A 15,799-nucleotide genomic window follows, 5' to 3' on the forward strand; every position below is an offset into this window, starting at 1 on the left:
TGTAAGCAGCATTTAAAGTCTACAGTAAGATTATTGGTAAGGGGCTCAAGATAATAACTGATGTCATGTAATCATGGTTTTAGAAAAGTACAATTCTGTGCTTTCTTGTACAAACTGAAAGGCTGTAGCCTATTTACAACTGAAAAAATGAAATCATCACGCAGGTGCTATCTATATGTCTATATTACCAACTGGTTCATGATTCATGTTGCATGACACCATTTGCATGTTGCCTATTTAATGGCTAAGGGCAACAAAAATTTGATTTTCAATGTTTCATATGATTATTGTTCAAATTTTAAAATTTAAATTGCTGTTCTTGAGGCAGCATAATTCTTGGCACACAAATACCCAGACTGTATGTATCCATTATTTGAGAATGAGAGCAGTTTGTGAGTTGCAACCAACTTTATTCATAATTTCTAGCTGTTAAAAAACTTTTCTTGCTGCAGTGTCCCACAAAATGATAAAAGGAAAAAATTTAACTTATTAAATGTTCACTGTTCATGTAGTTAAATTGATCAATATGCATGACATTTTAATTTGTTGCTTCTTTAGGACTAATTCTATTCACAATACATTTTGCTGACAGTGTCCACATATACTGTTGAATGTACCAGCAAAATTATGTCACATGTGACACGTGGGGTATATGACATCATAAACATGGAGATGCTTGGAAAACTAATTTTCACTTAAAATGGAGCACTCATCCAGTGTTTCATAATGAGAGCACATAGTGACTTCTAACAAATTTCAAACATAATTTCAGAACTTTTCTAAACTTTTTCTTAGTTACATGCTTAATGTGAAATATGCACCACATGAACTCATTTGTAAAGTAATTAAAAGTTTGAAGCTGTTTTGTACATGGGAGTTTGATTCTTTACAGAATCAAGGGTTTACTGTTACTTTGGTTGTTAAAATACAGTAGTGTAGAAAAAACTGAAACATGATGGCCTCCCTAAACAAAGCTAATGCAATATTATCCAATGGGGAAGAAAATCTGATGAGACCACATACAAGATGTACGAGGGAAGAACAAGTAGTGGTTAAGGGTCCTCAAATGCTGTCTATTCTTTCTTTTTCTTAACATGTGACTGGTAGTTTATTCAGACCTGATAACTTTTAATTTTTTTATCTTTATTTTGTCTTCTTGACATAACACACTTTTGATACACAACATCATTGTACTCATAGCATAATTTTTTTTCTCTGTTGTCTCCTCCTCCTCCCCCCTCCCCCCTCCCCCCTCAATAAAAATGTTTGATCCATTTTGGGGAGTTATTTTTCAAATACTCTGCAGTGTGGGATGTGGAAAAGGTAGTTAAACGTAGCTGTTTGCATAATCAGGTAGTTGGGTATGTATTTCTTTATAAGCCCACTTTTAAACTAACTCAGTCATCTCTTCTCTTTAACACATCTTGCTTAGTCTGTAGTGTTGGTTACCTTATAATTACAGATTTACAGCTAGCGGTGTAATCTATTTTATTGTGTTTGTTCCAGTGGCTGTTGCACTTGTGTCAGTTCTCTCTGCTGTTGGAATTTGTGAACGATGTCGCATGGAAAGTGGTGGAGTGTATTTTCTGGTTGCACATGTCCTTGGTTCACAGTATGGAGGAGCTCTGGGGCTACTGTATGTCTTTGGCCAGGTTTGTTCATTTCACCAAAATGGTTTTAGTATCAATAGTAAGATGGTGATGGTTAAGTAAACCACACATGTAATTGGTAACCATGTGTAGAAATTGCAAAAAATATATACAGTAGGAAAAAAGAGCACAGTATAACAAAATAAACTGTAAATATAGAGAAGTGAGAGTTTGCTTTTATTCTGTTATACAAATGATCCACTAAATATTATTCATAAAATTGCCAACAAGTCTTTTTTTTTTTTTTTTATAGGCAGTGGGATGTGCCTTGAATGTGTTGGGATTTGGTGAATCCATAGCTGGCCTATTTAGTCTGACAGATACACCTTGGGCTACTCGAGGTTTTGCTAGTGCCGCTGTTCTTCTCTTAGGAATCATTAATGTAGCAGGTGTCAAGTGGGTCGTGAAACTACAATTCCTACTACTCATTATTCTTCTCCTCGCTGGTCTGGACTTTGCTGTGGGCAGCTTTGTACATACAGATGCTGGTGAGTGCAAGTCTCACTTACAGGTGAATTTGTGATAGAAATATCTGTTCTGGAGGAACTTATGCAGTTAAGTGGTCGATTCTCTTACAACTAAAATATATTGAAAACTAATAACTCATTTGTTTTTGTTGCTTTCAACTTTTTTTAGGCCTCTTGTTTTTCTGTACTTTTTATTATTTTGTATCTGATAAAATCTATTCTGAAGAATAGTACAAATTCTACAAAAGAACTTATTGAATAATAGTGAACGAACTGAGTTCCACCATCCCTTGCTCATCTCAGTCCTGTCTCTCTCTTTCTCCTCTTACCTATATCCCTCACTCTATCTACAGTTTCAAGGTAGCCTATTTTAGCCATGTATAGTTTTTTAACCCAGACAAACCTAACCAACTGAAGCAGGTATTGGTCTGATGTTACTAGTACCTGAACTGTAAAACCTGTGAATGTTTCTGTTTCTGCAGTTACCATAGTGTGCAGTAATGGAACATTGTAGTTTTTGATGAGAGCATGTTTCATTCAACTTCAGGTTGAGTAACCTCCAGAGAAAATGCACTACTTGGACACTCTACCTGCTGTTGCAATCACACTAAACCACTCTCAACTAAATACCACTTCCAACTAAATGAAAGGCTGTGTGATAGAGGTAGCAAATTTGATGTATATCATAACTGTTTTCACAAATGGTCATGCTTCTAAGGAAGGGGTGGGGGGGTGTTAAGAGTGGCAATTATAAGATTATAATAGGATGTGCTGCATGGATATACCAGTTCTTGCATGCTTTTTGTGCTCGCTAGTATGTGGCCCTGGTGCAGTGGCATAGGAATTGACCAAGTTATTCCATAGGTTGTTCAGGTGTTGGAAAACCACATTCAGATATTTGAGATGGAATCTGGGTAGGATATTTCTCATCTCAGAACATTATGAAACTATAAGACAGAACCCAAACTGAGGATGTGGTGCAGCTTGTTCATTACGGGTGATGCTGTGTGATGAGGTGGTGCTCCTTTGTGGCTAATATGTAGGTGTGGATGCAGTTCTTGGATTGCGAACGAGGTTTTAGGGGTACTTCTTATCTGTTACGAGCTTCATAAGACACTCAGCATGTTGGTGAACAAATTTCTTATCCCTGCAAAATCTGCAACCTGCAGGTGCAGGTGACAACACGTTACAAGAGAGTCTTATGTTTCAGTATTGGAAAATATGATCAGAACACCAAAATCAACAAAAGGTATGTGAAAGGGTATGATTGTTAATAGACTAGCAGCATAACACTAGGTCTAAAGTTTATGAAAATTTATATATTCCTGACATGGTCAGTCTGGGGGCAACCTGCAGTGTATGGTAACAAAACTTCAAAAGTCAAGATCTCTAAAAAAGTGTTTCATTGATGTCCAATTGTGACAGAGCTATGCTGTCATTATCGGATCCTATGCTTGTAAATTTTTTACCGCATATTATACTTCAGTGTTACAAGTCGCTTCACATTGAATATGTACATATGAAGATCACTACATATTGGTATTTAAGATTTAAGAGTATTATTTACAGATACAACTATATTGTGCCAATTACAAGTATTGTAGGGTGTACATATGCAGTGTGAAGTGACTCGTAACACTAGTGCATAATATGTGGTAAAAATTCAAAAGCATAATATGCGCCGAAAAAAATGTAGCACTGTCGAAACCAGTAATCCAATAAAATGCTTTTTAGCAATCTTGGATTGTGAAGTTTTCTTCAGTTCCCATTTATGAAAATATACAGGACAAAGAAGTACATAATGATTTTTTAGGCTGCTGCAACTGTAATTACAGTAAGGATGTTATAACATACCATGACAGGCTGAAGGGTAAAGTTTGTCTCGTTTGATTATCCACTGCTGATACAGTGACATGGAAGTGAATTTATTAGTATCTCTGATATGCCAGTCATTCATTATCACTTCAGTGTTCTGCTAGTGCCAGGCAAATTTTGGAGATGGCAACTGAACTGCCTAAGTAGATGTAAGAACGTGTTCATTCTTGGATGTTTTTGTACATTGCTTTAGGAGCAAACAGTTCAAGGTACTCAATCTTGTTCATTGAATGAACAAACATTCAAATACTTAAGGCCATAAAATGTGTATGTAATAATGTGTATTTAATACAAACCCAAAAAATGCTGCAGACGTTAAAATTGTCTGCTTCTTCAGTTTTATATTCCATTGCTGTTAATACTATTAAAAAAGCTGCTTCGAAAATTGATGCTTCAACATAAAACTCACTGTGAGAATATGCGTCATAGATGCCTGAATACCACAATAATTCTTGCTCTTGTCAGTAGTGTCTACAATTCCCAAAGAAAATTGTTTCCAGAGAGTACTTGATTGAGGATTTATTGTTGGTTTCCATTTTTGGCTCTACTTGGCTTGGAGCTAATAGTAAATACAGTTATGTGGGAGTATTAAATTGCATTCTCTACTGCTGTTTTACCACTAGTGTGTTGTTCCAAATCACACCCCACTTTCAAAATTAATAACTCCTGTATGAATTATGTAAAGTTTTACTTTCGTTGCATATATATTGTATTACTTCTGAGAGTATTATCCTATTTATTGCTGTATTTGTTAACACTGAGTAAGTGCAAAGGGGATGTAAAGTGCCCATAGGCATGGTAACCTTGTCCAACAAAGCACATAATTCATGTAAACTATTTGCTCATTGTCACAGTGCGTACTATTTCTTGTTGCACTTTGTTGTTGTGAAATAGTCATTGATGGTGCATATGATACCTCATGTACCTGGTCATGAAAGTAGTTAAACATCACATTGTTATTGTGCTACCACTGAGTGAAGTGCCACGATTTTAAGACAATAGACTTGTGTTTGGGAGGGATGACTGTTCAAATCTTATCTAGTGATCCAGAAATAGTGTTTCCGTAGTGTCCCTGAATCAATTAAAGTGAATGCTGGGATGGCTGATTTCTTTTCCTGTCTTTTCACAACCTCAGCTTGTGCATTGTCTCGAATGATATTGTTATTGACAGGACATTAAACACTAATATTCCTTCATTCATATTATTATGCTTCAAGTGTTATTTAGTACATTTAATGATTTCATTAAACATGTGCAGTTTCAGAGTAGCCATTGGCATACTTTTACTCATTTAGTCAAATGTCTCCAAAATGAATACTGTACATATTGGATGAATTTTCCATGGAACAAGGAGACACAGACAATAGAGAATCTGGTCAAGAGAAAGAAATAGTTAATGAGATATATCCACCACTGCAGGTGTGGGAAGCCATTCTTTTGTTCAGTGTTATGCAGGCATTCCAGATTTGCTGGTGGTTAAGGAGGACAGTATCCAGTTATCAAATTGTGAGTAGCTGTGTTAAACTCTTTTGTTAATAAAAGGACATTCAGTACGTACCCCATGTCCTGCGACAACAGTCTGGCATTGACCATAGTCCACACAAAAGGAATGGTGATCATGTCAATAAAGCTTGAGAACCCAGGTAGCAGTGCTAGACTGTTGTCCTACACAGCATTACATCAGATGCAACTGCTATTGACTTGGCAGCATGTGGTCATCGCCACACTGCTCAGTTTGTACACTGTATTGCAATCTGTGATCATAGTGCCGGAATCATCTGTGAGCTAGGGTGGCAGGACTTTGATGTACAAGTGGTACTAGATGATCATAAGATGGCTGTCCAATGCATGCCAAATGGATGAATGATGCAAGTTCTGGTTGCTGGATGGGAGCGAATAAATAGCACCTTCCTGACTGTTTCGGGATTGTTGGGGACAAATTCATGTACTGGTGATTTTCACAGTTGATTCAGTGCCGTGTGATGGTTTGTTGCAGTGCCATTGCGATACTGGTGGTGTCAGTAGCTGAGAGGAAAAGATTTCAAAAGTATATTGTTCTTTTGCACTGCTACAAGAAAGATCTACATGACGCTGATTCACGACTACATTGTTCGACTGATGAAAATGAGATGTCATTAGATCAGAATTTTTATGAGTACTTTTTTGGAAGGGGTAATGTAAGTACTTTACTTAGCACACCACTATTTTTTAAGAACCAAAAAGCAGGGTTACAGGCATAAACATTGTGAAACTAACAACTGGTTTGTAATGTACTGTTAGGGACAACAGTAATGAAAGTTAGTGAATATGGTTTTGGAGAGGAACCATTTGCTTCAGGTACTAAATCACATATTCATTGTTATATTAAAACGGATGAAGCAAAGTCTTTAGATGACATTAGAAGTGGTTTGAAGTTTATGTTTGGATCAATGGTGTATTTGATGTACAGAAGTGTCAGAGTTGTAAGATGGCTTTTGTATACACTGTGTGATCAAAAGTATCTGGACACCCCCAGAAACATACATATTTCATATTAGGTGCATTGTCCTGCCACCTACTGCCAGATACTCCATATCAGTGACCTCAATAGTCATTAGACATCGTGAGAGCGCAGAATGGGGCGCTCTGTGGAACTCACGGACTTCAAACGTTGTCAGGTGATTGGGTGTCACTTGTTTCATATATCTGTACGTGAGATTTCTACACTCCTAAACATCCCTAGGTCCACTTTTTCCGATGTGACAGTGAATTGGAAACGTGAAGGGACACGTACAGCGCAAAAGTGTACAGGCCGATCTCATGTGTTGACTGACAGAGACTGCCGACAGTTGAAGAGGTAATGTGTAATAGGCATACATATCCAGACCATCACACAGGAATTCCAAACAGCATCAGGATCCACTGCAAGTGCTACGACAGTTAGGCAGAAGGTGAGAAAACATGTATTTCGTGGTCGAGCAGCTGCTCATAAGCCACACATCATGTTGGTAAATGCCAGATGACGACTCACTTGGTGTAAGGAGCGCAAATGTCGGAAGATTGAACAGTAAAAATGTTGTGTGGAGCGACAAATCTCGGTACATAATGTGGCGTACCGATGGCAGGGTGTGGGTATGGCGAAGTCATCTGCCAGTGTGTGTAGTGCAAACAGTAAAATTCGGAGGTGGAGGTATTATGGTGTGGTCGTGTTTTTCATGAAGGGAACTTGCACCCCTTGCCCTTGTTGTTTTGCGTGGCACTATCGCAGCACAGACCTACATTGATGTTTTGAGTACCGTCTTGCATTTCACTGTTGAAGAGCAATACGGGGATGGCGATTGCATCTTTCAACACGATCAAGCATCTGTTCATAATGCATGGCCTGTGACGGAGAGGTTACATGGCAATAATATCCCTGTAATGGACTGACTTGCACAGAGTCTTGACCTGAATCCTATTGAACACTTTGGGATGTTTTGGAACACCGACTTCGTGCCAGGCCTCACCGACCGACATCAGTACCTCTCCTCAGTGCAGCACTCCATGAAGAATGGGCTGTCATTCCCCAAGAAACCTTCCAGCACCTGATTGAACATATGCCTATGAGAGGGGAAGCTGCCATCAAGACTAAGGGTGGGCCAACACCATATTGAATTCCAGCATTACCGATGGAGGGCACCACGTACTTGTAAGTCGTTTTCAGCCAGGTGTCTGGATATTTTTTTTAATCCCATAGTGGATGTAACTAGAAGTGACACGTTGTCTATAATGAATTATAATGAGTCGTCATTATCATTTAATGTTAGATTACGAAGGGGAGCTACAAGTTGGTCTGTAGTGTATTGTTAGGTACCACAGTAACGAAATTCCTATCCTTCATATAATACTAGATAATGGTGTAGTGGATGACATTCTTGCACGTACTAACAGCTATCCTTGAAAAGGATGTGTTGTAATGCAATATTCCCATGATATTCGTGCCAAAGAACCATCAGAAACAGAAATACATTCCCTTACTTGGTTACTTGTATCATACATGCACAAAGAAAGGTAGTTGAACAAATATAATTGAACTATGGAATTCAGATGAGGCAAGTATAGGTATTTTCAGAATGTATTTGAGCTACTAGTGTTTCATGTTTTTGCATTGAGCTTTACACTTTGACCAAAGAATTAAGAGCAGTGAGAACAAAAACTGATAAGTTATTGGCTGTGCATCTATTTGTAGGACATCTTACCCAGTTAACTGTGGTGATATGTATCATTTAGGTACTTCTGTTACCTTCAGTGAACAAAACCGATATTTTCAGAGGAATATTTTATGTTCATACAGTTTATGTCAAGCAAGGTTGTGAAGTATAGGATAATTTGTTTGTGTTATGTGATGTCAAGACCTTTTATACAAGAAATATTTAAATGTTCCATAGAAAGCAGGACAACAGGTCTAACTATCAAACTGAGCAAAGAGAGCGGTTCTGGCAGAAGTGAAGCTGTTGGAATGTGTCATGAATCATGCCTGGATAGCTTCATTCATAAGTGCATTTCTCACAAAAGGTAGAAAATAGTTTTAACTGGTCAGAAGCTTTAAACCATGGTACACTGCATTGCAGAGTGAAAAATTCATTCTTGAAACCAAGCAACAGTATAAAATGTGATTTGTGATGTAAGTACTGTAAGATTAAACGATACCATTTGTCAGAAAAGAATAAGTGTTGAGTCATCCATAGGCAGTCCGTGACCATAGCTGAGTGGTCAGTGCAGCTGAATGCCACCCAAGGAGTCCAGGTTCAATTTCTGGCTGGGTTGAAGATTTTCTCCACTCGGGAACTGCATGTTTTGTTGTCTTCATCATCATTTCATCCTCCTTGACATGCAAGTCACCAAAAAGGCATCAAATAAAAAGGCTTGCACCAGTTGTTTGGTCTACCAGATGGGAGGCCCTAGTCACATGCACATTCCATTTCATCAATAGGCACACACAAAATGAAAGAAAACTTGCTAGCTTTCAGAGTAACCCAACACACACACACACACACACACACACACACACACACACACACACACACACACCTATGTCCCTATATGGTGCCGGCTGACGCACAGTGCCAGTGCTGTATTTCGACAGGTAGACTAAATTGTGGAGGTAGAGTGGGATGGGTAAAGGGAGAGAGAGGTGGGAGGTAGGGAGACAGATTGGGGGTGGTTGGCTAGCAGCTTGGAGGGAGGCAATTGGTTTGTTGGCTAGGAATGCAGGAGGAAAGGATGGCAGTTGTACAGGCTAGGCATGTGATACATGGTTGTCAGAGCCAGTGGGCATCAGTGGCATGCTGAAAGTAACGGGGGTGTGGTGTGTCAATTGGGAGGGGTTGACAGGATGGAGGAAGGGGGAACTTGGATGGAGGGTGTGAGGACAGTAAGTTAATGGAGAGTGAGGCCAGAATTATTATGGGAGTGAAACATGTGGTGCAAGGATCACTCCCATCTGTGTAGTTGAGAGAAGCTGGTGATGGATGGAAGAATCCAAATGTCCCAGGTTGTGAAGCAGTCTGTAATGTTGAGCATGTTATGGTCAGCTGTGTGTTGTGTCATTGCATGGTCAATTTTGTTCTTGGCAACAGTTTGGTGGTGGCCATTCATCCTGGTTGATACCTGCTTAGTAGACATAACAACATAAAAAGCTGTGCAGTGTTGCAACAGAGTTGGTATGTGACTTGGCTACTTTCATAGGTGGCCTAGCATCTGATATGGTAGATAAGCCTGTGACAACAGAACTGGTGTAGGAAGTGCTGGGTAAGTGAATTGGGAAGGTCTTGCACATTGGTCTTCCACAGGGATGGATCCCTGTGGAAAGTGGTTCGGAGTGGGAGTGGCATAGGGGTAAATTAGGATGTTGTGTAGGTTGGATGGGTGGCGTAAAACCACTTTAGGTGAGGTGGGAAGGATTTTGAGTAAGGTGTGAAGAGAGATCACCAAAGCTGTGATGAAGATATGGTTCAGTTGTTACAGTCTAGGGTGATATTGGGTGGGTGACAAGGTGGGGCCCAGCTTTGTAGCTGATTCTTGGTGGTGGTTGGAGGATTGGAGGTGTGCGAGAATACAGCATGGGAAATCTGTTTGTGGACTTGGTTTGGATTGGTGTGTGTGTGTGGGGTGGGGGAGGGGGGGGGGGGAGAGAGAGAGAGAGTTAGCTCATCTCTATGAAGGCCTTCATGAGACCTTAAGCATACTAGGCAAGGGAGTTCTCATCACTGCAAATACATCATTCACGGGTGGCTAGGCTGTATGGGAGGGTTTTTTTGCTATGGAAGGTATGGCAACTGTCAAAATGCAGATACTGTTGATGGTTGTGGGTTTAATGTGGGCAGAGGTGTGGATGGAGCCTTCAGAGAGGTGGACATCAGCATGCAGGAAAGTGGGTTGGGAGTTTTGGGAAGGTTTCCTCTAGATGGCCCATAAACAGGTTGGCATAGGAAGGTCCTCTGCAGCTGCCCATGGATGTGCGACATATTTGTTTGTATACCTTCCTTTCAAAGGAAATACAGTTGTATGTCAGGATATGTCAGTAAGATGCATAAGAAATGAGGTAGAGGTTTTGGAGTCTGAAAGACATTGGGGGAGGTAGTGTTCCATAGAGGCAAGGTTGTGGGAATGAGCGGTGTTGGTGTATAGGGAGGCGGCATCAACAGTGATGAGTAGGTAAAATGGTGGGGATGGTGGAGGGTTGATGAAGGAAGTGGCTAGTAGCTAGTAGCTTTCATGTGGGAGTCTAGCTTTTGAGCAATTGGTTGGAGCTGTTGGTCAACAAGAGCAGACAGTCTTTCAGTGGGATCACAGTAGATAGCTACAATGAAGTGTCCACAATTGTTGGATTTGTGGGAGCATATAGAAGGTAAGTGTGCAAGTGTCATTGGGGATAGGAGATAGATGGACTGCGGGGTGGGGTGGGTGGGGGGGTGGGTGGGTGGGGAGGGGAGGAGGACAAGGAAGGGCCTATGGATTTCAGTTGGGTTTGGAGGTTATGTTGGACTTCTGAGTTGAGATCACTATGGTGGAGCTTGTAAATGGAGGAGTCTGACAGTTGACGGATGCCTTCTGTCAGGTGGTAATGGTGACTCATCATAACAGTGGTGGAGCCTTTGTCTGCAGGGACATGGTTAGATCAGGATCTGTTTTCAGGTTGTGTATGGCTGTCTTGTCTTCTGATGAAAGGTTAGTGTTCTTTGGAAGGATCCTAAGGAAGTATGGTGGGGCCATGTTGGAGGTAAGGAATTCCTGGAAGGTGACCATGGTGTGGTTAGATGGGAGTGGGTGGGTCACGGTTTGGTTTGGACTGGGAGGGCAAGGTTTAGTGGTTGGATTTTGGTGGCAAAGAAGTGTTTCTTCTGTAGGAATCAGGAGAAGGAGAGTAGGTCTTTGACGAGTCCAACATGGCTAAACTTGGGTGTGTGGCTGAAGGTGAGGTCTTTGGATAGAACAAAAATTTCTGTGGGACTTACGTTTTTGGTGGGAAGGTTAACAACAGTATTTTGGGTTTGCTTGGGTTCTGAATTTTCTGGACTGGTGAGAGTGAGTTTTGGAGGATGTGGTGAACTGAAAAGATCAGCGAGGCAGGGTGTGACTGCTATGAGGGGTCGACAAAGGGGTTCACTGTGAGTAGGTAGGTTAGGTATTTATGGAGTGTGGAGTAGGATGTTAACAGATCAAAAAATTCATGGTGGTGATGTCTGGAATGCTCTTCCAGGTGTTGGAGTGCAAGGGTTTCAATTTCAGAAATGTGTACGTAGTAAGGATTGCACAGCAACAGTATTTTGTGGAGGGAGCAAAGGTGCTTGTGCCATGGAGAACTGTTTCTGCAGTACTATCTTTGTGAGGGATAGGGACTGATGGAATCTGAGAAGGTGAAGATTGTTGTGAAAGGCAGGGTGGGATCCAGGTACTGTATTTTTTTGGTTATGCCATTGAAGGAATTTCATAGCTTAGGCAGTATTCAAGAAACAGAATGTGGGACTGGGTTTTAGCCAGTGAAAAGGATACTTTTCTGTACTGATGCAGATAGATGAAGCAGGGGTACACTGTAGCAGGGGTGCTTTTAGGGGAGCAGGAAGTGATGCAGGAAGTGGCTGAGTGAAAGCGTTAGGTGGTTATAACGGGAATAACAGAGTGTGAGTTCACGCATTGAAACGGACAGAAGAAATTGTGCTGAGGGTAACAGGATAGTTTTGTCACATGAGGTGTGCAGGAAAGAAGAAGGAAGTTGTAAAATTCTGATATAGGAGCAATTAGTGAGCAGGGATGGGTGGATACGGAAGTGAAAATTAGTGCTTGGATGCTGGAAAGTGCTATAACTGTGCTCCCGTGGATGGGTAGTATGTAGAACAGCGTGTGTTTTTGTCATTGTGGCCACAACCTATGCTACAGTGTGTCACAAAAGTTGTGCTTCTCAAAGGTGTGACGTGTGTGAGGGAATACGTAGGAAAAGATACGGATAGACAATACCCGAGAGACAAAGTAGTTGTAGATTACAAAACAGTAACAATGGATGGGCTACTGTCACGTAATCCCCACTGCACTCCCCTTTTTACTTTATATGCAGTTTGTTGTTGTGGTCTTCAGTCTAGAGACTGGTTTGATGTAGCTCTCCATGCTACTCTATCCTGTGCAAGCTTCTTCATCTCCCAGTACCTACTGCAACCTATGCAGTTAATATGGCATAACATTTTAATTAATTTTATATTGCTTGTTGTTGCGAGCACGACTGATAAAATACAATTCTCACTATTAGTTTCTGCAGTTGAAAATATTTCAACTTTATGCACTTTGACCTATTACGTGGGGATACGCACAACACTAAAAGATTCCCTGCTGTGGACGTTCAATCTTTAATTTGCAAACTATTTTTATATAACACTGATCTGGCTTGTTAGATACGGAACATGGTATCATTACTGTAACTAATTATGGAATAAAAAAATGCCCTTCACTACTTTCATCTCTTGACTGCACAGAAAATTACCCTTATTACCTGTACAGAAGTTACAGTATGTTATGTAACTAACAGTATGTTATGTTTTTAAATATATGAACACTATTAACTGCCATAACTAACATGAGAGCATGAAATTAAAAAAAAAAAAAAATGAAATTTGATTATTATGTTATTAGCCAGAACAGGTTTTCCACAGCAGTCTTTGATCACACACAAGTAAAATTATATCACTCATGAATTATTTACGTAACTGATAACATAATAGCAGCTGCCCATGTCCACCTGAAAATGACGTAATAAAATCCACAATTTCCCTCTGAAGTCTCCAGGAAGCTGAAAGAGATAATTTTAATGTACTGTTACCTGCCCACTATATTGCGGGAAAACTGCTTTCATTCAGTTCAATTTGAATTTGTCGCGTCAGCGGCTTCCGCGATTGCTGCACGGCTCTGCGTCATGAAAAATTCCTAATATGCTGAAAACTGCTAAGAATCTGGAATGAAATCTTGGGCAAGCTAGCAATAAATTATTACAGGTTATAATTTTAACAATTTCTATATTCAAAAATCAACATAAATTCAAAGTACACACCTTTTACAAATATCAACCTCCAGTGGCGTCTTTCTCAATCAAAGGACAAACGAAGGCTACCTACGCATTCAAGCGAGCGTCACAGGCTCTTACAACTTTAACAGCTACAAGATGACAGAGAGAGTAATGTTTTAACCTACACTATTTATAGGCAATTTAATAAGCATCTTTGTAATTATTTTACATTATCTGCTATGATACATACATTCGCTGACCACAGACATTATTTGTGAAATACAGATAATAAATATTGCACAAACATAAAAATGAAAAATTGTTGTTTCCTTTTATACATAATCTACAACCATTCATAAAGTAATGAAATAATAATAATAATAATAATACAGATAAATATTTATTTTTATTATTTTTTTATATATTATAAAGATTTTATAAATGTCTTGCCAGGAGACATCACACTACACGAGGTTTAAGATGAATTTGTAATGTTGGAGGTTCAAACAGAAAAAGCACATTTGCCAATTAGTATGCTAGTTATCCTCTAGCAGTGGATCTCCTTGAGAAGAATCTTGCCTACACCGGCACTATGAGAAAAAGATAAGTGAACATGCTGTGGAAATTTCAGGCTAATGGAAGCCAGCAAGTGGACCCCATAGTATTTGGATTCCATTGTCCTATGTTCCGAAGAACAATAAATCAGCAATGAAAAGTGAATTGGTGATATTCTTGTCTGCAGTGCATGACTTCCCATAATACATTGAAAAAACTCAAATTATTGCTGATTACAGGATGACTAAAGGAGAAGATCATGCTGTGGATCAGATATGTACAGTGTACAGTGTCACTCATCGTACAGGACACTGACTATGTTTTATGCAATGTTGAACATAGCAGGCATTAATGCTTGAGTACCATGTTTGTCAGAGAAACTTAATACAAATCAGCCTTGAGATCTGTTTTTGAAAAATTTGACATTGTCCTTAATATCTTTAAGAAAGGGCGAAATATAAAGTCCCTCCCATCTGATTTTCAGGCATGTCTGTCCAAGTTCCGTTCCTCCTCGCAGATATATGGCAAACCTACAAACATATTCAAGAGCATGAAGCGTAACAGTTGGCTTTTTCTCCCTCTCCTGTGCCAAGAGGTCCCTTCTATAGTGACTTGCTCTTCATTTAACAAGGTTGCCTGTAAACAATATTAAAGGGTGTTAGAGATATTTCAGTGTGTGTGTGTGGGGGGGGGGGGGATTAAGAAAGAGACATGGGGCAGTGAGGGAGAGGGATAGCAGAGAAGGGGTGAGGGAATTTGCTGGTGCTGCCTGCAGGAATCTGGTGGGACAGGGACACCAGCTTTTCTGAATTATGCTTGTGGGGGCTCTCCCTACAATGTATTCTTCATTCCCATAACCCACTGGCTTCAACGTTTGCTAGTCACTGCCCTCCACCTACTTATCCCCTTATGTGCTCCCACTCCAGTACACATACATACTATCCCACCAATACACCAACATAGTCTGTTGCACCTAGCAGCTCTATCCCTGTCCGTACAACATCCCTCCATGCTCCCACAGGCAGCACTATCCCCCCCCCCCTAACATTCTGGCCCTCCCCCTCCCCAATTCATACATCTTTTGTACCACCACTACTCACCCTAGCTATTTTGGTGATCACCTGAGGTCCATTCCCAGTCGGACCTTAATACCCATAGAAAATAGCCATGCGTGTGAACTGTTGTTGTGTGAATGTGTGTATGTTTTCTAAAGGATTTCGCCCAAAAGCTGGAATATTTGTAGCATTCTTTTTCATTGCACCTGTCTGCTACTCAATTCCTCCTCTAGATGGTGAGTGTAGTCTCTTCTTTCCATATTGTTGTCATTCCATCGTGGACTTCCCATTCTTTGATTTTACCTACATGTGTAGTACATATGGCAACAGTAGATAAACTTCATCAGTGTATGGATTTGAATGTCCTTTGAATTTCAGAATTTTATTTGTACACTGAGTTGTATCTATGAATAGTCTCCTCACAGAATGCAGGAAGATGGTAATTAAATAACGTTAATGGAAAACTACATGTGTGTATTCATTTCTTGGTATCATGCAATTCATAACCAACAATTTACCCGCCGTTGTTGTAAGCTTTAGCTATTATTAGAGACAATAATTTAATTTTAATCCCATGAAAGTTGAATGGGTCATGGAACACCCTGTGTGCCTACGTTAAGAAATTTGGCACAACTTCTATGGAATTAAATCTTATCATTTGAAATGGATTGGATTCTACACAGTGTG

General features: G+C 40.0%; 1 protein-coding gene across 3 annotated transcripts in view; it reads left to right on the top strand.

Moving 5' to 3' along the window:
• LOC126412647 (solute carrier family 12 member 8) overlaps window positions 1–15,799 on the top strand; it is a 200,744-nt gene that overhangs the window by 69,473 nt on the left and 115,472 nt on the right. For all 3 annotated transcript variants that reach the window (XM_050082350.1, XM_050082358.1, XM_050082341.1), the window contains exons 4-5: window positions 1,507–1,652; window positions 1,903–2,137. In XM_050082350.1, the coding sequence (XP_049938307.1) occupies window positions 1,507–1,652; window positions 1,903–2,137 (381 nt within the window). The remainder of the gene's footprint in view (window positions 1–1,506; window positions 1,653–1,902; window positions 2,138–15,799) is intronic.

The sequence above is a fragment of the Schistocerca serialis genome, chromosome 1 (assembly GCF_023864345.2).
Source record: "Schistocerca serialis cubense isolate TAMUIC-IGC-003099 chromosome 1, iqSchSeri2.2, whole genome shotgun sequence".
Taxonomy (NCBI): domain Eukaryota; kingdom Metazoa; phylum Arthropoda; class Insecta; order Orthoptera; family Acrididae; genus Schistocerca; species Schistocerca serialis.